The sequence below is a fragment of the Carassius carassius genome, chromosome 10 (assembly GCF_963082965.1).
Source record: "Carassius carassius chromosome 10, fCarCar2.1, whole genome shotgun sequence".
Lineage (NCBI taxonomy): Eukaryota > Metazoa > Chordata > Actinopteri > Cypriniformes > Cyprinidae > Carassius > Carassius carassius.
In genome coordinates, this window is record NC_081764.1 from 20,782,484 (window position 1) to 20,806,240 (window position 23,757).

The following is a 23,757-nucleotide window of genomic DNA, read 5'->3' on the forward strand; positions in this document are numbered from 1 at the left end:
CACTATAGTTAAAATATTTAAAATATTTAATATATTTAATATGTAATATTCACAGATGAAGGTTTGGTACTAATGAAGTTATGTGCATTTCTTAGAATGAATTCAAGCAGGATAAATGTCAAGCCTGTGCGTATATTTTCTCTAAGCTACATGGTATTAAACCATATTTTAGATTTGATACATTTAAAAGGTGTGCAGTATTATCTATATTATATGAATTATGTGTTATATTATTCAAATGAAATTGTGGTTTACTTTGCATCGGAGCATTAAAAGTGGTAGCCTATTTTAGGATGTAGGCTACATGGATTAATATGCAATGTCAATATTTTCATATATTATGCCTATATTTTAATTAATATTTCAAAATTCCTTTAATAAAACAACATGCGTTTTTGTTATTCATTACATGTATTTTATTTTGACAGATAACTTCTTGGGAAAAAGACATTTGTCAGTAAACTGATTAAGAAATTGTTGCATGTTTAAAGTGAAGCACTGTATAATTTCGTTCACATTATTTAGGCCTAATTAGCCTAAAAAAAGAAACGAATAAATTAAACCTGCACGATTTAGCTAAAACTTTGAAACTCTAAAGAATGGAAGGATTAATAAACCGTCCTCACGATTAAACTCAAGTTCTCTCATTATAATCAACAAAATGCACACGCTGTAAAAAAGAGCTTTATTAACTGACAACTTAAGTGATTTTAAAGGGAGCCTTCTTTACTTGCTTTTAGTGCTGGGTGATTTTAAAATCAATATTCAAATGACAAAGACATTTTTCAAAAGTTTTAATATAGTTATAAATTTATAACTGAGACAAGATGATAAAAAACTGTAATGTTATAACCTTAATGCTGGAAAGACCTTTATTTTATTATTATTATTATTTTATTTGTTTATACTAGCCCATCATGCATCTAACCATCCACTCAGCATTAAGAGCTGTTCAGATTCAAACTGGCAGCTCCGCAGTGAGTCAGTGTCATGGACGGAGGACAGAGCAAGTGGAAATATATTTTCTAGTCTATATTTCCATCTCGTTATGCCGCTGGTTAAGTTTTCTTTTTTTCTTATATAACTTATTTGTAAATAAAGCAGTCACTGTCTGTGTCTACACCGGACGCGAGAGTTGTCATCTGTGCCCCGCTGTGCTAAAAGTGTGTCTAAACTTGATGACATAACACTACAGTGTCAAATCATCTGTACGCAGTGTCAGAACATTTCGTCATAAACAGAACGAGCATCAGTTAACTGATGGGGATCGTGTCCAGTGTATCCATCACTGGGTTCTGTTGTCTTTTGTCAGATCACGGCACTCGTGTCCGTTGTAGACCTGGCGTGCGTTTTTTAATGGGTTATGTTACAGCCCTGCTTGTTTTTAATGTTTTTATTAAATATCTGTATTGACTGCATGGTCATATCATCGTATTATTTATGTCAGCAGAGTCTGTGAGAGTAGCTAGAGCAGCAACAACTTCCTTCCGCGCTCAGAGCATCAGCTCCGCGCACACCGATACTAGAAACACCGCTCTTCAGTATGTTTGAAATGTTATGTTCATAATGTAGCCTATATAAAAAATAATAATAAAAAAATTAAAATAACAGGAGAGTTTCAAAGTGGCTTAGGCTATTGTGTGTAAACTTTTTTCCCTATCACATGCCAAACTAATAACATTGTAAGCATTAAATCTTTAATTGCAGCTTTCTGCTGTGCAAATTTTGTTTGTGAGGAAAATAACAGTACATTTTTGTCAGTTATTTTATCTAAACAGATCGATTAATTTCTTCAAGATTTCAAAATCAAATAGCCTACCATATTATTATTTTCACAAGACCATAATGATAATAACAGATTATCAATTAATAATTAATCATTATTTTAGCAAAATAATTGTTATTTGTGATCTTGGATGTTTGCTGAGAGCTTTAAGATTGGCTTTAAGACCAAGCGGAATCCTCTGTTTCCGCCTCACAGTGCCTCACTGAGGCAGCTTCTGTCTGCAGTTTGACTTTACTAAATCAGATTGAGGGGAATACAACTTATTGATCATGAGCCCAATATTTAGCAAGGCAGGAAAACATTCATTCTAACAGAAGACGTATTTCATTGAGCAAATGCTGTTAAATAGATAGATAGATAGAGAGAGAGAGAGAGAGAGAGAGAGAGAGAGAGAGAGAGAGAGAGAGAGAGAGAGAGAGAGAGAGAGAGAAACTAGTCTAGGGCTATTCTTAAACTTGGAGCTCATTATATTGAAGTAAATCCAAATCCAAACACCAGAAACGTTATGCATTTTATGAATAATGAAATGTTATGAAAAGTATGCATTTTATTTATTCACATGCTATATGGTTGAAATATTTTAGTTCACAACTTTAAGTTCCATTGTTTAAAAAAATGCTTTATTGGCTAACGTTTCATAAACCATCAGTTGTTATGCTCTAAAATCCAAAGCCATTTGTAATTTCACAGTATTTTCACCTCCTAAATCACTAACCTTTAAAGTAACAATTCTATAATGGTATTTTTTAATGAAATTATTATTTATTTATTTGTGAATAATTGTAGCCTACAAAAATAGGTGAAGCAAAACAAATATTTGGATTGTCCCTTATTTTTTCCCTTATTTTCTTAAAGAATAAACACTTATTTTCTACAAGAATAAACATGATTACATATTACTAATTCATACAGAAATAATTTAAGCAGTTAAAAACTATTTTTAAACTTGAATTTAAATACTATTACACTTTAAAATCTCAAGGTGTTTATAAATTAAAAAGGATAAAATGTCACAGTGCATGTTAAATAGCCTAAATGAACTTGTGTTAATAATATAATTATAACTAACAATATAATTAGATTTTTTTTACATGAACAATTCCTGTATAAAATGGACAGCAACCTTTGTATCAAACATTTTTAACCTCTTAGCCTGCACCCCGACGCCCTCGTCCTCAAAGCCTCTCAACTCGCACGTGTCAGTGTTCATGAATAGATTAAATGAAACAGGACAAATTTAATCTTGACAAACTATGTATCATTATAAAGATCTAAGCCTCATGCATCGACGACAGATCGCTGTTTTTCAATGGAAAGCTTATAAAGACTGTATTTGCTACATTTGTGTAAGCAGTACACATGACAAAAAACATGTACATTAGAAACGCTGTACATACCAGATCCGTCGTAATAACGAGTCATAAACACATCCACAGCTGTAAATCCCAGTTTAGTTAGAAAGGTAAGGGTCCACTGAACGACATCTCATGAAGCACGTTTAGTCCAACGAAGCAATAACGTTGTAATATGGATCATAATTCCTTTGTTTACGTTTCAGTTCTTCGGCGACAGAACTGTTTGCGTCCTTAATGGAATAACTCACGGCCGGAAACTGCGTCTTGGTAGTAAAAACACGTCATGGTTTTGCAGCGTACAGTGTCACAAACAGAATGAGGCGATCCATCGGAAAAAAGAATGAATGAAAAATAGGCGAAAGATAGGGTGTTTCTCAATGTCAAGGATACTTCCTTGACAGGACTGGTCCTTCCAAGTCACTTCCTTCAGAGGCTAGGCGAGACTCCTCTTTAGCATTCGGAGAACACGTAAATGGAACAGGCTAGCAAGTGCACGCAATTGCGTCATTACGTCAGTGAAAAGGTCCGTTTGAATAACGCTGTGAATGGTATCGTTAAATTACTTTGGACAACTTAACTAGTTATTTATAAAAGAAATGCCGATGACGCAAGCACGCTAACAGTTGTTAAATGACAGGTCCGGTTCAGTTAACCATTTGTATTTGTATTATTTACAATATCAATATGGTAGTAATTTGTACTGGCATTTAAACATTAAACTTTACTTATATTTACTACAGTTATAACAAATGTTTGGTAACGTAAATAAAAACCGTTAACGCTCCGACTCCGCTAACGTTCGACATTTTTGAATTTTTGAACAAGATAGCAAAGCTGCGCGCATAGGATTGTGGGTGATTTGAGAGCGCAAAGGATACACATATGCATCCTTTCCTGTGTATGGGAAATTTTTCGAACGAAGGACTCCTTGGTTGAAATTCCGAGGATCCTCGACATTGGAACAGTCCTTCGACGGATGTCGATGACGTAGCATCCTCGAAATACTGGCTTCCAAGGATCCTTCCTTGACATTGAGAAACACCTATAGTTTATTTGAATTTTGGCGCTCCCTTGTGACGCGCTCTGATACACCTGTCAGCTGATGGAGGCGGAACTTATAGCGATCGCCTTTTTCTTTTTTTGTTTCATTTTTCAACAGTTTTTATATATGTGAGAGTGTGTTTTATGTTGAATGTGAATGTATCTGAATGATTACCATCTGTTTGAGTGCAAATCAGCTCACTATTACTGAATGATCACGGCTATCAAAGTGAACGTGTCTATATGAATAGAGAGAGTGGATTATTTACTTTGGCACATTTGTGTTATTACCTATCTGTATAAGTGGCCATCAGAACATCACCACTTATTTGCATTGTAATTCATTGTAAATGATGCATTTCTAGCAATGTTAGATGTTCTGTACAGGATGTTCTGTAATTGGCAAACAAAGTTAAATATTTTTTTTATTTTTCTTATTATTCTTATTTTTCTTACTCAAATTATTCTTATTGTATTTTCTAGTGCTCAAATAAATCACTTATATGATGTCTAAGTGTCTGTCTAGTGTTTTATAACTGAAAAAACTATGCAGTGGTATGTTTACTGACTAAATAGTTTGTAGAAGCCTTCAATACTATTGGGAAATATATTTTCTTATATTTGGGGGGTGGGGGGGTGTAGACAGTCTCAGAAAAATATTTGCAGGAGTCTCATTTTTCATGATATTTTATTCAGATTTGAAATAGAAACTCATGTGACATGTGGCTTTCAACCCATTACTTTTCTAGATTGCTCCAGGACTCATTTCATGTATTTTTATATCAAATAAAAAAATATTTAAGTGTGGTAAAAAAAATTCAAGGCACTTCAGTGTCTATAACTTTTAATATTTTTGAGCATTATCAAATCTGGTTGATACTGTTTTACATACTGCAATGAAAAAATAAATAAATAAAAATAAAAAATACCTTGATAGCCTATCCTAAGTATATAATAATTATAACTACTGTTAACCAAGAGTAACAGATTAATTGCCTATTTTCATTTGCTGCATGTTTTCTTTCTTTCTTTTTTTTTTAAACACGCTAAAAAATAAATTACGTTTTTGAGAGGAAAAAATATATGAGTCGTGTATAGGTTGCATTTTAACGGATTAATCACCTATTTTCGTTTACTGCATGTTTTTTTTTTTTTTTTTGCATTTTATTACATTTAGAAATAATAACGGCTGGCCTAATAATGTTATAATGTACCAACAGGATATATTTAGCTCCCTTCACTTTACAACAAATCCTTTAAATTTAACAAATATATCAGAACAAAACAATAATTAAAAATATATAATTCTAATGGATAAATATAATTGCAGTATATAATAAAATAGGCTTAGCTATAAACAAACAAAAAATAATAATAATTTAAAGCTAAGCATAAGGTAAAGTTGGGCTCTCTCACTCGGGAGAAATCCAAACGTTTCCATATTCGTGATGTTGCCCATTTGAAACTTAACTATTATTCATGAGGTAAAATAGGCTTTGTAGTTCACGCGTGTTTCAGTATCGATGGAAAATAATAATAATTAACAATATGTGGAGTAAGTGGACCGCTGCTAACGCTGAATGTCTGGTGAACGACTGCAGTTTCCAGTGAATATGTGCGCGAGGCACCAGCGCGATCAAACAACTGAATCGAAAATACTAAATTTTTGGTCACACAAGGCATAATTAAAAAATGCAAAGTGTTAGTAGTTTGAAAAAATACATAATATAATATTATATATATGTATATATGTACACATATATATATGTACATATATATATGTACATATATATATATATATATATATATATATACACACACACACATACATAGGCCTTATATTTATTTACTGTTTAATAACAATAGCATGCATATGATCCTTTGTGTAAAGGTCTTCTTTGAATTTTTGATGAGTAGACTGTAGCCTAAGACTATCCTACATTTTTAAATGAACTGACTGTAAATGTTTTAATATTTTTTAAATATGTTACAATGTTATATCAATGTTATTGTTGTTTTACTTCCTCCTTTTATCTCATTTTACAATTACATTCATTTCTTCACAAAGATCTTCAACAGATCGCTGGAGCTGTGCGAAGTCCCTTCATGCTTCAAACGCTCCACCATCATCCCCATCCCAAAGAAACCCATAATTACAGGACTAAATGACTACAGGCCTGTGGCTTTAACATCCGTAGTCATGAAGTCATTTGAAAAACTGGTGCTGGCCCACCTGAAGGACATCACTGGACCCTTGCTAGATCCTCTTCAGTTTGCCTACAGAGCAAACAGGTCTGTGGACGATGCAGTAAACATTGGACTGCATTATGTTCTGCAACACCTAGACAGACCGGGGACCTATGTGAGGATCCTGTTTGTGGACTTCAGCTCGGCTTTTAACACGATCATGCCAAACCTCCTCCTGCCCAAACTAACTCAGCTCTCTATGCCCACCTCCGTCTGTCAGTGGCTCAACAGCTTCCTGACAGACAGGCAGCAGCTAGTGAGGCTTGGAAAATACACATCCAGCACCCGTACAATCAGCACCGGAGCTCCCCAGGGCTGCGTTCTCTCCCCACTGCTCTTCTCCCTGTACACTAATGATTGCACATCTAAGGACCCCTCTGTCAAGCTCCTGAAGTTTGCAGATGACACCACACTCATCGGCCTCATTCAGGACGGTGACGAGTCTGCTTACAGACAGGAGGTTAAAGAGCTGGCTGTCTGGTGCACTCTCAACAACCTGGAGCTTAACACGCTCAAAACAGTGGAGATGACTGTGGACTTCAGGAGAAACCCCCTTGCACTCCCCCTACTCACCATCATGAACAGCACTGTGACTGCAGTGGAGTCATTCAGGTTCCTGGGCACCACTATCTCTCAGGACCTGAAGTGGGACATTCACATTTACTCCATTGTGAAAAAGGCCCAGCAGAGGTTGTACTTCCTTCGCCAGCTGAGGAAGTTTAACCTGCCACAGGATCTGCTGAAACAGTTCTACTCCACCATCATCAAATCCATCCTCTGCACTTCAGTAACTGTCTGGCTCAGCTCAGCTTCTAAATCTGACCTCAGAAGACTACAGAGGGTAGTCCGGACTGCTGAGCGAATCATCGGTTTAACTCTCCCTTCTATTCAAGAACTGTACTTATCCAGAGTGAGCAAAAGGGCTGTTAAAATCACTCTGGACCCCTCACATCCAGCACACTCCCTCTTTGAACTGTTGCCATCTGGTCGACGCTACAGAGCACTGAGCACCAGAACGACCAGACACAGGAATAGTTTCTTCCCTCAGGCAATCCATCTTATGAACAGCTGATACACACTGAACACACTACACTTTATATTTATATACACATACACTTAATTTATCTAACACACATACTTAGTATACACTTAAATTTTGCACATAATATACATGTAAATACATAACTGCATTTTTGTAATATACCTGCCTACAATTGTCAATTTGTATATTGTCATTCCTTATCTACTTATTTGTATTTTTTGTATTTTTATATCCTTTTATTATGTGTTTTATGTTCTGTCGCTGTCATTCTGTTGTACTGCGGAGCTTCTGTCACGAAAACAAATTCCTCGTATGTGTAAACATACCAGGCAATAAAGCTCATTCTGATTCTGATTCTGATTTCACAATCCGCCCCTTTGCGCCACCTGGCGGTAGTTTCGCGAATTATATTAACACGCGACTGAATTACAGTTACCCATTTGGGCTGTCTACCTACTGAACATTACTTTAAGCTGCATGTTAGTATCCTTTTCAAAACATTCAACTTCATTCATAACTGTTTTTTTTTTTAAGTTTAAACTATAAATCACTAAGAAATGTATTGTTTATCTAAAACAGTTATAAATGCTTACCTGTGGAATTTGCGGGTGAGGGTACAACATAGTTTTTCTCTTCCTCCATGAACTGCAGAGCCACAGTACAGAAATTACTCTCATACTGCACCACCAGGTGACTAAGAGCAACAACCAGCTCCTAAACATGACAAAAAAACAGGTAAATAAAAGTCACTGAATGTGTTATTACAAAAACACAAAGAAGTAAAAATTGTAGACTACTGTTTTGAAATCTTTATTAGCTGCAAACTACATAAGCTCAGTACATTTTTATTTTGTCCAGGGACTTCAATCAAGCAATTGTCCCTACCTACTTTTATGAGCATGTTAATGTTGGTTTAAGTCCACATCACTGCTATGGTCACTGCTGTATACAGGAAATGTACAATTTTCAAGTGGACCAAAACTGTTCCAAAGCTGATTACTCTGGGTCAGAAGAAACATGTTCAGCTTTAAAGGGGCCAAGAAACGGAGAATCAAAATGTTCTTGATGTTTACACACAAAAAATAGGTTATTCTACTTACTCTTAAAACTAACACCCTAGTTTAAAACATTAATTATTATTCGCCCCCCCCCCCCCCTTTGAAATGCCAAGACTTTAAAGTCATTTAATGTTTCATTGTTGTATGCAATCAAGGATGTGTGTCTGTACAACTCATGTCTTTCCATCAATCATGGCTGGAGTTTATATTTAATAACATGCCCGAACAACTGAAAGATTAAGTTTTTATCTGTTCTTCACATTTCACATCAGACTATTTATAAATTATACAAATTATAATTTTTTTGGATGAAATTCAAACTGAATTGTTTGAGTGTTGCTAATGAAATCAGCACATACTCAGCTGGACCAGAAATATTTGCTTTAGTTGAAAATTTCTATGATGTGAGTTGAATATATTTTATTATAGTTTATATTACTATTGCTAATGTTAACCATTCACACAATGGGTAGCTAGAGTTTTATTGATGTTGTATTTGAAGAAATTTGTCAACAGTAATTTGTATATAGATATTTGGTGACAGTGCTCATCGATGGCAAAAGTTGTTTAATGATGAGTTTGTGTGTAGATGCAGTCTCATCAGAGTGTCCATAATAACCCCTGTACAAAGCTAAAAGACCCTAGAATGGACACAAGAGCAACAGAACTGGACCTTCGAGCAGTGGAAAAAGGTTGTCTGGACTGATGAGACCTATTGTCTTTTACATCATGTTTACTTGGGGATTTAATGGCACCAGGATACACTGGAGGAAGATTACAAACTGTTCAAAGGACTGTGATGCTCTTGGGAATGTTCTGTTAGGAAACTCCTGTTTCCGGTGTTGTCCTGATCTCTTAAATATGCTAATCTGATTTAGTATCTGTGGGATGTGCTGGACCAAACAATACAATCAATGGTGACTCAACTTAAAGACATTAAATATCTACTGGTAATGTCTTGGTGCCAGATATCACAGGACACCTTTAGCGGTCTTACAAAGTCTATGACTTGGCAAGTCTTTGTTGTTTTGGCAGCACAAGGACGACCAACAGGTGGTAATAATGTTTGGCACATCGGTGTGGTTTTTCCATTAAATTTAATTTGTCCCAAATTATTGTTAATATACATAATGACTTTACCCCAGGCTGAAAGATTTATTGTATTGTGTATTTTTCAGAAAAAGATTTTCATTCTGTGGCTTGAAAGCCTTTATGCTTCATATAGAGATCTATAATAAGCTGTGCATAATAAGCTTTTTGTCTGGTGTGTGAGGCCTTAAGACAGTACACATGCAAGCACAGCAAAAGAGCACTGTGGAGGCCATACTCCTCTGATTCTGCCATTAAATCTGTAAATAAAGTAGCTCTTTGGTTTCAGAAAAGCAAAGTGAAGCTATATGCAGATATACAAACTTCAACACAGCCAAAGGCACAAAGTGTATGTGGAAAGGCATACTGCCATTACGGACTACAAGATTTCCCGTACAAGACACCCCTTGAAAGAAGTCTGCTGGTCCTCCTGGTTACCAGGATCTCTGTCTGTCCAAGGCAGAATAACTTTATTCGATTTCTAGTCAGATATTCAGGGACAGTGCAGTCCAACTCACAAATGTCCCCATCTTCAACATTCACCTGAGCCAGTAAACTGTCTCTGTACTCTTTAAGGTGAAGACCATCACATTACTTAAGAAGAAAATAAAATCAGGCCCTAGTGACTACTGTCCCATGCAGGGGAGGACTTTTCAGGCATGGGGCCCCAACACAATTAAACAAAAGCATGCTCTTTTACACCTAACCCTTATTTTGCTCGCACTCATATTTTTTAGTTCACAACTTAAGTAAATCATTTGTCAACCTGATGCTGTTCTAAAGCCAAAAACTAACTCCCTAAAGCGGTTCCAAATGGGTCGTTTGTTGTAGGCGAATTCTATTAAATAAAATATCTCACTTGGCATTGAACTTTAGAATTTTACAGATATTATTTATACTCTAACAACAGCATTACACACTAACTAAAGTTTGAAACATGGGATCACGAACAATGGGACCTTTAAATCATTTTACAAAAAGGATTCAAATATAAAATTATCCCATGCAACTCATTTGTATTCCATGTGTTCTTAAGGCATATGGTAGGGTTTGCCAAGAAACAAATTTAAAATGTAATCTAATGATCTGAGTGGTCTTTTAGGCTTTTATTCAGTGAGCACATCTGCAATGTATTTAGGTCTTAGGCCTTTGAGTGATTTCTAAACGAGTATAAGTACTTTAAAATCAATCCAAAATGTAACGAAGCCAGTGTAAGGACCTGAGGACTGGTGTGATATGCTCAGATTTTCTGGTTCCAGTCAGAATTCTGGCAGCAGCGTTCTGGATGAGCTGCAGCTGTCTAATGGTCTTCATGGGAAGGCCAGTGAAGAGACCATTACTATAGTCCACCCTGCTGGTGAAAAGGCATGAACAAGTTTCTCCAAGTTTTGACAGGAAACAAAACATCTAATTCTTGCAATGTTTTTAGATGATAGTATGCTGATTTAGTTACTGCTTTGACATGACTACTGAATCTAAGGTCTGTCCCTAGAATCACACCAAGATTCCTGACTTGATTTTTAGTTGTTAGACCCCCTAGAGTTAAGGTACTGTATGCATTCACCTCTTGAACTTCAACTTTGTGTCCAAATGCAAAGACTTCAGTTTTTTCCTTGTTTAACTGAAGAAAGTTCTGGCACATCCAACTGTTAATTTCATCAATGCAATGACAGAGTAGTCAATGGGGCTGTAGTCATTTGGCGATAAGGCTAGGTAAATCTGGGTATCATCAGCATAGCTGTAATAGGCAATTTGGTTCTTTCTCATTATTTGAATTAGTAGGAGCTTATACAGGCTAAACAAGAGTGGTGCAAGAATTATGCTCTCCTATACTCACATAAGAACCTCTCCCTTCTAAGTATGACCTGAACCATCTGAGTGCCATCCCAGAAAGCCTGACCCAGTTTTCCAGTCTCTGTAGAAGTGCGTTATGATTGACAGTGTCAAATGCAGCGATGAGATCTAGTAATACCAGCACTGATATTTTGCCAAAATCTGAATTTAAGCAAATATCATTTATTATCTTAAAGGGTTAGTTCACCCAATAATCAAAATTATGTTATTAATAACTCACCCTCATGTCGTTCCAAACCCGTGAGACCTCCGTTTATCTTCGGAACACAGTTTAAGATATTTTAGATTTAGGTGTCAATCTTCAGTTCTCTCTTCACAGCAGTTCAGTCAGTGTACTGTTTGAGAAAATGAATTACTCCGGGATATTGATTTGTTTTAACTCAGAGGGAGTGTCAGCCACATTAAAAAAAGTTAACAGCTTAAGTCATTTGTGGATTAATGCGTATTGGAGACGCGAACCGTTTAAAATGATTCAGTTCGATTTGGTGAGCTGGTTCAAAAAGATCTGGTTATATCAAATGATTCGTTCGCGAACTGGATATCACAAACTGCTTTGTTTTGAAGTCTCTCACAAGAGACACTGAAGACAATGCTGAATAAAGTCGTAGTTTTTGCTATTTTTGGACCAAAATGTATTTTCGATGCTTCAAAAAATTCTATCTGACCCTCTGATGTCACATGGACTACTTTGATGATGTTTTTCTTACCTTTCTGGACATGGACAGTAGACCATACACACAGTTTCAATGAAGGGACCGATAGCTCTCGGACTAAATCTAAAATATCTTAAACTGTGTTCCGAAGATAAACGGAGGTCTCACTAGTTTGGAACGACATGAGGGTGAGTTATTAATTACATAATTTTGATTATTGGGCGAACTAACCCTTTAATGAGCGCTGTCTCTGTGCTGTGATGCGGTCGGAAACCAGATTGAAAATTGTCTAGGTATCCATTTGAGTTTAAGTATTTGTTCAGCTGATTAAAAACTACCTTTTTCTATAATTTTGCCTATAAAAGGAAGATTTGGTCTATAATTGCTCAAAATGTTGTTATCAAGATTGCACTTTTTCAGAAGGGGTTTAACAACTGCAGTTTTGAGCGAGTTTGGAAAAGTCCCAGAAAGAAGTGAGGCATTCACCACTCTTAAGAGATCTGCTTCTAAACATTTTGCAATGAATCGCTTCAAAAAGAAACATAGTATCTTCTTTTTGATATTGTGGTCGAATCTGTCTGACCGCCTTCCTGATATTAATGTCTTCTCAGAGAAGAAAGAAGCAAACTCATTGCATTTGCTGTCAGAGAGCATTTCACTAGGAATCTGACTTGGGGGTTTTGTCTGTCTTTTAACAGCAGCAAAAAGAGTGTGAGTGTTAAATTCCTGTTTATAAGGTTTGAGAAGAAACTCTGTCTAGCTGTGGCTAGTTCCACTTTGAAAGCTTAAAGGCTGTCTTTATAGATGCTATAGTGTATTTTAAGTTTCTTCTTCCGCCACATCCGCTCATCTTTTCTGCATTGTCTTTTCACACTCTGTACTGCTGTTGATTTTCTCCGAAGCTGATTTCTGCCTGCCAGCCATCTTACTGACTATTACAGGAGCAATATCATCAATAACATTGTTAACTTTTGAATTAAAAAAATCAAGGAAAAGATCAACAGAGTCTGCAGAAATGCTTGGTGTTAAAGATATAGCCTCCATAAATAGCACACTAGTGTTCTTATTATTGCATCTCTTTCTGACAAAGACAGATCTAGATACAGTGGTAGCAGAGATCAATATATCAAAGAAAATACAGAAGTGATCAGATAGTGCTGCTTCCTTAATAACAATGGATGAAATGTTTAGACCTCCACTGATGATTAAATCTAGAGTGTGTCGTCGACTGTGTGTGGGTCCATGCACATGCTGAATCAGGTCAAAAGTGTTTAAAACAGTTATCATGTATTCTGTAGTTTTATTTTATGCATTATCTACATGAATATTAAAAACCCCTGCAATAGCAAAACAGTCAAACTCTGAGGAAATCATTGATAACATTTCTGTGAACTCTTGAAGGCTGGAGAGTGTTTTGGAGGCCAGTAAATAGTGATAAACAGTATTGATTTTTTCCTTTAAGACATTCTGGCTGTTTATGTAAAAATTCGCCATGATGGAAATTATAACAAATCTGTTCAGGTGCAATACATAGCAAAACAGACCTCAATTTGGAACTCACAGAAGACTCTACCTGGAGTCTTAACATTACATTCATAATATCTCCCCCATCCTCATCACTTTCTACAGGGGCACCAACAGCTGAATACTGGTATGGGAACTCTAAAGCTACCCACCAATTTTAAATCCCTTCAGCAGAGAGTAAAGATTTAAAAAATACTGAAACCTTTGTCCCAACAATCCTAGACCTCTAGCATCTACAAGGCCATCAGCAGTGTCAGGAACTTCTTGTTTTGCAAGCAATGTTGAATAGAAAAGAATATACTGGATCATTCAGGTCAGGTCATCCAGACAAGAGCTTCTTCCCCCAAGAAGTGAAACTCTCTTGACCTCTGCTCTTGAGAGGCTGACATCACATCAGTATTGTTGTACTGGTGTTGTAATATGTGCACCGTATTACTGTACACTTTCTGTTCAGCATCACTGTTTCTGTATGCGAGTACCCTTACAAAATTTTTTACTACAAAAAAAATTGGTTACTATAGTTAAAGTCACCATGAATTCAAAATTTTAAATTCTTATTTTTAATGGAATACTGCAGTGTTTATTATAAATAATTTATCTGAGCACTTCCCTGGGAACACATGATAGTTAAAATTGATAGCCTGAAAGAACTGTAAGTCGCTTTGGATAAAAGCGTCTGCTAAATGCATAAATTTAATTTAATTTAATTTAAATTTAATATATATTTTTTTACTCATGTTCACCCAAAAACTTTAATCAAAAATGTTAACCTCCCCTCCCACCCTCAAAATGACTCATCTTCTCTTCTGGTCATGGGGTATGCCGCAAGGGCGGAGCTAGTGACGAGGGCTAAACGCTGGAGGAAAAACTGAAGCTGATGCTTCACTTTATAGAAATCAATGCACTGACCAGTGCTGATGCAAGCCACTCTTAGGACATTGCAAACTTTTTTTTTATTTTTTTATGATTGACTTAACCTGATGGAGTATGCACTCAGTCATTCAGACTCTTTCTCTCTCTCTCTCTCTCATGCACGCGCTCTTTTAGGCATGTTTTGTGCCATTGATTGTCCTTGTCGTCATCTTCCTCAATAAATAAAACATCTCTTCATGCTATGGTGTCGCCGGTGAATCCAGTGGAAAGAAATCCCCTCACAACTAACAGCAAACTGGTATTCAGATCTGCCTCCATTTTGTTAGCAATGCCCCAACTTCCAACGAATGAATCAATTCCTGAGGGACAAGATCAAGTCCCGTCCTCTCATTTCAAATGCTGTTTCACTTGGATAGATGTCACAGTAGAGGAAAAAGGCAATCGTTACTTCAGTTTCATGCCGACTTTAAACCATGGTAAACACAAATTAACATTGCTGTTGCTACACTTACCATAGTTTAAGCAAGATATTTGTTGTAAAATTGTGGTTATAAAAATGGTAATACAAAAAAACTAAACAAAAAAAAAAAAAGAAAAAAGAAAAAAGATGGTTAATATGTGTTCACTTCAATAAAACCTTGGTTAATTTTCGTAAGGGAATAAATTTCTTACATTTAATTTTCAGTACTAAATTTGGTCCTGTGATGATTATTTTGTTTAACAATGTTTCCGAAATTAAATGTTTCACTTTAACCCTTTCATGCATGAATTATGATAACCTCAGTCAAGATTTTTTTCCTATGTGTTTTTGTTGCTCTTAGGGCATGAAAAACAAGAATTGATTTTTATTTTATTTTTTTACAAATTTTTCAAAGAGATCTTCAGATGTCCACTTGAGTGGACAGCATGCGGTTGGTTTAAACTGAAGATATACTGTATTAAATATAAGACAATAATCAAACAGATAAAGTATGTGAATTTAACAAATTAATCAATGCAATTATATCAAATAATGTGAAAACTATAAAATATATGCAAAAAATATAAATGCAAAATATTGCAATGGCTTCATACAACTTCATACAAGTTGCACTTCGCGTATCTATGATATCAGAACATGAGGACGTGATTCCATCAGAATTTTCTAAGCCTGTCAAGGTACAACTGTGGAAACCACTCAGGGAGCCTCCAGTGCACCAGAGTATGGAGATTTACCCTTATTAGCTGATAATTATGATTATGTTCAAGATGGACATGCACATTTCTATCATAGGCCTCCTCTGAGAAAACCTAGCGATACGTTTTTTCAATCTCATCTGAAATGATCAGTGTTGGGGGTAACGCATTACAAGTAACATGCATAACCCATTCAGATTACTTTTTTGATGTTACAAGTAAAGTTATGTGTTACAAGTAACATGCATTACCTTATCATATTACTTTTTGATCTAACAAGTAATTAACTACAAGTAATGTGCATTACCTAATCAGATTACTTTTTGATGTAACGAGTAAAGAAATGCATTACAAGTAACATGCATTACGTAATCAGATTACTTTTTGATGTTATGAGTAAAAAAACGCATTACAATAATGCACATTACATAATCAGATTACTTTTTGATGTTATGAGTAAAGAAACGCATTAAAAGTAACATGCATTATAAAATCAGATTACTTTTTGATCTAACAAGTAAAGTAATGCATTACAAGTGTCATACATTATGTAATCACATGACTTTTTTCGATGTCAATGAAAATTACATTCTAATAATACAAATACATTTATTTACAGTAGAAAAAGTCAATGCATATTAAGTTTTTAAGTTTTAAATTTCAAAAACAATATTCACATTATAATTATGAATTGTAGCTGAAATATAGCCATTGCATGCATGACGTCCACTACAGTGGACATGTGATTAATCAGAGTTTTTTCTAGGGGTGCTCCGATCACGATCGGCTGATCGTTAATGCGCATCTAGTCAGTAAAGCCGGTTCTCTAATCAGTGGTAAATTCCATCAGGTGCGTGATTTCACATAGAGCAGCTGTTACTACACAGAGCCATTGTTAACTGAGAAGCTGCGCAAATCCACGTTCATTTTCAGCGTTTATTTGCGCATCTTCTCATTTAACAACGGCTCTGTGTAGTAACAGCTGCTCAATGTGAAACCACGCACCTGAGGGAATTTACCGCTGATTAGCGAACCGGCTTTACTGATGAGATGCGCATTAACGATCGGCCGATCGTGATCGGAGCACCCCTAGTTTTTTCTCAATCTAAAATCAAAACTTGGAAAATTTTACTGTGATATGACTCATTAGATATTGCTTTATGCTGCAATATTTTTTTTACCTACAAGAGTCTCCTAGGATAGAAGGAATGGGAGGATATTCTGGAGCAACTTGGCATGTCTGACTGACCCTTGGCCATCTTGGTTTGGAGGGGGAAAAAATCGAAACACAAAGGCTTGCCACTTGGTTGCATTTATAGGATGATGCACCAGGGTCCAATGAAGAGATTGATGTGCAACTTTGCCATAAAAACCCGTGCAAATTCAAGAAAATGCTTTTTTAATAGCTGTCCACTGTAGTGACCACTATGCGTGAAAGGGTTAATTTCTCCACTATGGAGCTAACAACTTAGGAGCCTCCAACATATTCACTTTCAAACTTTTCAAAGTTCATTGTTATAGCACAACTTAACGGTAAAGGCAGCAAATACACATTCCTAATGTTGCTGCCGCCAAAAAGGTGGTGGTAAAAGTAATATTCTGGTTGAGAACCATTTGTATGTATACTTTATGGAGTTTACAGTCTTAAATTTCCAAAACAGTTTTATGTAAAATGTGAACCAGGATCTGTAGGAGAAACACAATGTTGTTCACTCAACAGCATGTTTGGACAAAAGAATGGGAGCAGAATATCCCTGTCAATCAATGATTTGTAAACAATCCCCAGTTCAAAGATGCACAGTTCTTAGTATTAGAACAAACTTAAGATAATGAAGTTGATGATGACGAAGAAAAAAACAATGAAATTCCAATAAACTTGCCTTCCTCACGATGGGACTTCCATCATTAATGAGTTGTGCTAGCATCATGGCCACATTATGATCAATGGTGGTAGAATGATCGGTTCTCTCTGCAGAATTCCCCACAAATGTACCCAAAGCAAACACAGCTGCACACCGCACCTGCCAATGACACCAACACAAGCACAAATTAACCACACTACACCCTTGGTCAGAGTTATGGCAAGAAGGTAGCACGGTTTTTGACCACATATAAAAGGTAATAATTTTGAGGTACATATCTTAGTCAGAAATAGACTTTGGTGTGCACAGAACAGAATGGTTTGTAATGCATTATAGCAGGTTGGTAACACTTTTTAAATATCAACTTTCATTAATAAATCATTAACAAACATCATATAATGATTAACAGATCATTAGTTAATATAAATTCAAATAGCAAGAAAAGTAAGATAAGGTGCTTGTTAATGTTTACTGATAAACATATTAAACATTACATAATGATTAACAAATAATTTTAATGTTAATTAAAATGCTTACAAATTCCATTAAACTTTGTTCATACGATCATGCTCTTCTTGACAATCTTCAAATGTTTTTAACAGATATTATACAATGATTAAAAGCTTTTGATACAGTGTGATACGGTAAAGGTCAATTTGTATACTATAAGGGAACAAAGTTCAATCAGTTTATATTACATTGTATTGATAAAGTAATATTTTCTTGAAAAATAGGTTAGTTTTCTCCTTTTGATGTATGATTCAAGGAATAACCTGTTTAATGATATTTAGTGGTATATTAATAGTAAACATTTTTTTATTATTAGTAAACATTTACAAATTATGAATAGTTTCAACTTTAGATTGGGTAGTGCAAAAACATGAATGAATGGTCAAAAAAAAGGTGAATTCAGATCATTTGGGACCCTTTTTGCCATTGAGATGACTGCTCAAAAAGTTACTAATGATTAGTTAACATTTATAATCATGTACAACTGATCAATAGTTTCCACTTTAGATTTTAGGTAAAAAAAAAAAAAAAAAAAAAAAAAAAAAAGTTTTTTGTTCAGATATAAATAGAAGAAGTCTACACAACAAGCACAGACCAAATATATGACCTTTACAGACTGTGATTATGAGTTAGTGAAAAATATATTAACATGAAAAGTTTGTGAAGTGCTTAATTACCAAATTAGGGCTGTGCAAATAATCAAATGTGATTTTCATGAGCATCTGTCAGTAAAGCCGTTTCTGTGATTTCTCTCCAACTCGTGCTTTCAGATGAAGTGGCATTTAATACACAGAGCCGTAGTTCACTGACAAGCTACTGTATGTGATATTGCATTTATAATCGCAGGCGATTCATTGTCAATAATGAATGCAATATTGCGTAGCTTATCAGTGAACTATGGCTCTGTGTATTAAATGCGGGTACATTCAAACAGTTCAGGCATTGCAGTGCATCAAAGGTAAAAAAACAAAAATACTATTCAGTTTCTTGCACAGACCAATCTTTTTGTGTCTTTACACATCAATGTATCGTCACGAGCTGCAGGGTTTAATTTGGTTTTGTTTGTGCTTTTTTTTTATTATTCTATTTTTTCTTTTATTTTTATTGTATGTTTTAGATGTGATTCCCATCCACTTGCATTATATGACTAACAGACTGCAACGTTTTTTTGTTTTCGTTTTTTGTACGTACATGAGCATATGAACTGAAAGTTTAACGACATTTGGAAGCATTTAATTTACATTACAAATAATGTTAATTCATTGATCATTGGGTAATGTTTAATGAGTACATTAGTAAACATGAATAAATAAATTAACATATTTCTAGCTATGTGAATATATGTTAACTAATGATCTATTATTAAACATTATATATTGTTTGTTAATGATTAATGAAAGTTATTATAACATGTTACCCTTGAAAATCTAAAATATGCAAGCTCTAAAAGAATTAGACTTTCAGAACCTCTGGTATCGGATCAGACAGAAGGCTGTAGAGCTTCTCATGGGCACTATCTCGAACTCCACACCAGCGTGCAGAATCAAAGTTCTGCCAGATACGGCCCAAACAGATTGCCACCCACTGCCTCAGAAGAGGATGAGGGTCATTCAGCTGCTCCAGACAGATCGCAATCAGGTTACCCTGCAGACAAGCCTCCTGATGAAAAGAAAGGACAATTTTTTTTTGAAGAAAGAGAACAATAAGTTCTGAGAATAACAATAGACTGTTCAAAGCATCCAATTACATTCATATTTACTTTTCAAGTTTGTTTGTAAACATTAGTTTAGCAACTGTCATTACAGATAAGGTAAGCTCACACTATACAACTTTTGGTTGGATTTTGCTGTCAGAGACAGGTTTTCAAGGTCTGCGACAAAACCCCAAGACTGCAGCCAAATCGGTGCTTTTTTTGGTTTGCCGATTCTTGTTAGGTGTGAGCAGATCAGTGATGTGATCTGAGCCTGTCCCGAGCAGTCACCGACACCGCAATCTTTTCAAACTTGTTTCAAATTATTGCCACATGATCTTGTAAATAAAAGTCTTGTAATAACTTTATGAATTTCTCTGTGAATGTACATGAGAATGTCTTGTCATTTGTATACCTCGTCAGTGTTGTGTTATGTAGTATGACAAGATGATAACAGATGACAGAAACCTTGTGGAGTGTGAGCATCGCAGCAGTTCATGTAGTCTTACAGTCCTGTATTGTGAGCTTGCCTTTTGTTTTTATCTTTTATTTCTGTTTCATCTGTCTTATACCTGTCCTGTGTTGTAGTTGTTGACAATGACAGCAAGGATGAAGACTGCCATGGTCCGATGCTCAGCCTGAATAAAGAATCAGGAGTCAACAATTAAAAAACAATATCCACGACTTCATTTAATTAACAGTGTCTTATCCATTTTCATTGTCCATTTGTAAATTTGACTGGTCAAAAGTACACAAAATTCCAATTAAAAAACAAATAATAGTCTGAACTCAACAAATATGGGACAGCAGTTGAAGTAAAGAACAGATTTTGTTTTGAAAAACTTGAAAATGATTCAGTGCCATCCTAAGATACTCACAGGCATGAACGGGTCAGCCAGCACCGACAGGAAGTACTTGTGTCCATTGTCTTTTACAAGATCAGCTTGGCATGACTACAGAAAAGAGAAAGAGAAGGAGGGAGAGTAGGCGAGTGTAAAAGAAGGAATTTAAGAAGTGACAAAAATTTTGACTGCTGACAACAGTTTCTCCCAATCTTGCTGTCTGTTATGAACCTCTTACATCTGAGTTTTCTCTGAGTCAGAGTTGTAAAACACTTACATACTCTCCTAATGAAAACTGAACTACAGCACGTGAGACACATCGCTGATACCAAAACACAATAACAGAGCCTGGAATGACCGGAAAGAGAGAGATGGAGAAAAGCTATTTGTCCCATCTAAAACAGAATGTGTGTTGGAGGATAGTGTGGGCAAGACGGAAAGGGCAAGTTGTACTATAGCCTGCTTGTGCTCTCCACTTCATCTGGTGATTTTTTAAGTGCCATATGCAATTGAGAACTCACCAATTACACATACTAACCACTCTATACGATCTAAACAGTTCTGTGTATATCTGAACAGTATGGGGTAAGTAAGATTTTTTTTCTTTAATAAATTAGGTCTTTTAATGAGCAAGGACACATACAATGTATTAAAAGTGGCAATAAAAACTTTTAGATTGTTACACACACACACTGATTTCTAAAGGATCATGTGACAATGAACACTGGAGGAATGTCTGTCAATTTAAGCGTGCCAATTAAAGGGGTAATTCACCCCAAAATGAAAATTCTGTCATCGTGTACTAACACTTAAGTTGTTCCAAACCTGTATAAACCTCCATTCTATCTTTATGTCAATACTTTCTAAATTGGTGCTCGCATATCTTGTGACTGAAACAATTTTTTAATTGACGCAGGTGTCAATGAGATCTGAGGGCAATGATATCTGCATCAGAGTTGTGGAGAGCTGTGCATCCGGGCCTCTCTGCTCAAAGAGGAATTAAAAATAGAATGAACAGTTTAAGTTTGACCCTAAAATTTGACATTTTAGGTCAAGTCACAGGGAGTCGTTTGACCTTTGATTTAATATTCATTCCCTAGAGCTGCTGTTGAATTTGATAATTCAATCATAAAATATGACATAAGTTATATCTTTAAAGAAAAATGTGTTTTCAGTAGCCAGATCAGCAGCATTAGAGTTTCAATTTGAGTGCTGCAGTCTCTGTGAGGTATGTGTGAATGATCATCTATCTCCGCAGGTGTCTTTACCACTATTGCCAGAGACAGATGGCAAACCACTTTCATTTCCACTGCTCTTCCAGACTCCAATGTACGACATACACTCTGAATGTTCAAATAATGTCTTCTATGATAAAGTCACATTAATCTCATTTCAATTAATTTTTTTTTAAAATAACAGATGAATCATTGACTAGACCAGGAATGTGCATTAAAAAGATAATCTTAATTCCGTGTTGATTTTTTAAATTTATTTAGAAATAAAAATCAATATAGCATTTACATTACAAAAAAAAAAAAAAAAAACTTCTTAATGCAAGTTCTTGGTCTACTGAACAATTTATTGTTGCATTTTATTACAAAAGAAAACAGTTTGAAAGTGTTGTTTTACTTTGCAATCTTTAAAAAAGAAAAACAAAAAAAAAAACAATAACAATAATAAACTTATTTTCCCTCTGAATTGACTTTCTGATAACATCCATACATATCCAAGGGCATATAAGGAATCCGTTCTGGATATAAGTAACGGAGTGTCTATTTACATTAAGAACAAATAGCCTGCCTTGTTGGCTGAAGCTATTTACACTAATTTCACCCACCAACGTGCAATTACTGTAGGCTTGTCAACACTACAAAGTACAGGCACTAAGTCAGCTTCAGTGGTGCAGATGGTAAAATGTGTGTAAATTGCATGTATCACTAAGAAAATATGCTATTTTCACTTAGTGTAAATTGCTGCTGCATAAAAGTAAACCAACAGCCAAATAGCTATTAGGCATTATTTAAGCAAACTCGTAATTGGTTCAGCTGCATTCTTGTGTGTGATGCCTACTTTTCACAATTTGTAGTCAGTTCCTGATAAAATACATCCTGTCCTATATGTTTTCTTAATTGAATTATTTGTATCACTCGGAATTATGATGCATTATGGAAGTGGAATTATAATGGCATTTCACACCAACTTTAAGGGTCTGGGCCTGTATTCACAAAACATTTTATCTTACCACTAAGAGTTCTCATAAAAAGCAGCAAAAGTTTTTAGCTAAGAGTTTGATTTTAAAACCTATTAACAAAGCTGCTGAGACAAACTTTAACTAAGGGATAAAGAGAAGTCTTAAGCTAAGAGAAAGGGTGGGGTTGACCTCGTTGCTATGGTTTATATCAGCATGCTTACTAACTATGCACACAGTGACTGGCTGATAGTCCCTGTCAGAGATTTATTAATGGGAATATTGTAGAGCACAATATTATGTTGCTATATTCAAATAAAGGTTTAAAAAAAAAAAAAAAAATGCAGGATAAGTGTCACTTGTTCGTTCAGCAAAATAATAGTCTTCTGCTGCTGTACGCTGTACATATGTTTCTTCTGTGCAACCTAACACATTTCGCAGAAATATTTAAGAAATTTTAATCATCACTCACCCCGTTTTATTTTGTTGTGTAGTTAAAGGGGTCATATGATGTGTATTTGGTGTAATGAAATGTGTTTATGTGGTTCAAGGTAGGAAAAACCCATCATTTTCCACACATTATTGTTTCTCCTCTATGCCCCGCCTTCTGAACCACATCGATTTTTACAAGGCTCACTGTCTGAAAAGCGAGGTTTGCTCTGACTGGCCAGCTATCCAGTGCATTGTGATTGGCCGAATACCTCAAGCGTGTGACAGAAATGTTACAACCCCTTAAGATATTGTGATGCCCTGAGTGACTAGACATAAACATAAAACCCATTATAAACGTGATATAAACATGATTTCTAGTCGTGTCCTCTTTCGGAAGGCCAAACAAAGTAGTTTCTCTTTCTCAACAAAACAGCATAACACACAGCAGCAGAGTGTGCGGAGGCCGGAGGGATAGAGTGAGCCGCAGCCTAGAGTGAGCGGAGGCTGGCTTGAGTGAGCGTCTTTTGGACTTGCG

The 23,757-nt window shown here is 35.5% G+C and overlaps 1 protein-coding gene across 4 annotated transcripts in view; it reads right to left on the minus strand.

Moving 5' to 3' along the window:
• Window positions 1-23,757, minus strand: part of rptor (regulatory associated protein of MTOR, complex 1) — a 260,643-nt gene that overhangs the window by 70,669 nt on the left and 166,217 nt on the right. For all 4 annotated transcript variants that reach the window (XM_059560532.1, XM_059560531.1, XM_059560530.1 and 1 more), the window contains exons 15-19: window positions 20,639-20,713; window positions 20,333-20,398; window positions 19,538-19,729; window positions 17,579-17,719; window positions 8,065-8,185 (exon numbers count right to left, since the gene is read on the minus strand). In XM_059560532.1, coding sequence (XP_059416515.1) covers window positions 8,065-8,185; window positions 17,579-17,719; window positions 19,538-19,729; window positions 20,333-20,398; window positions 20,639-20,713 — 595 coding nt within the window. The remainder of the gene's footprint in view (window positions 1-8,064; window positions 8,186-17,578; window positions 17,720-19,537; window positions 19,730-20,332; window positions 20,399-20,638; window positions 20,714-23,757) is intronic.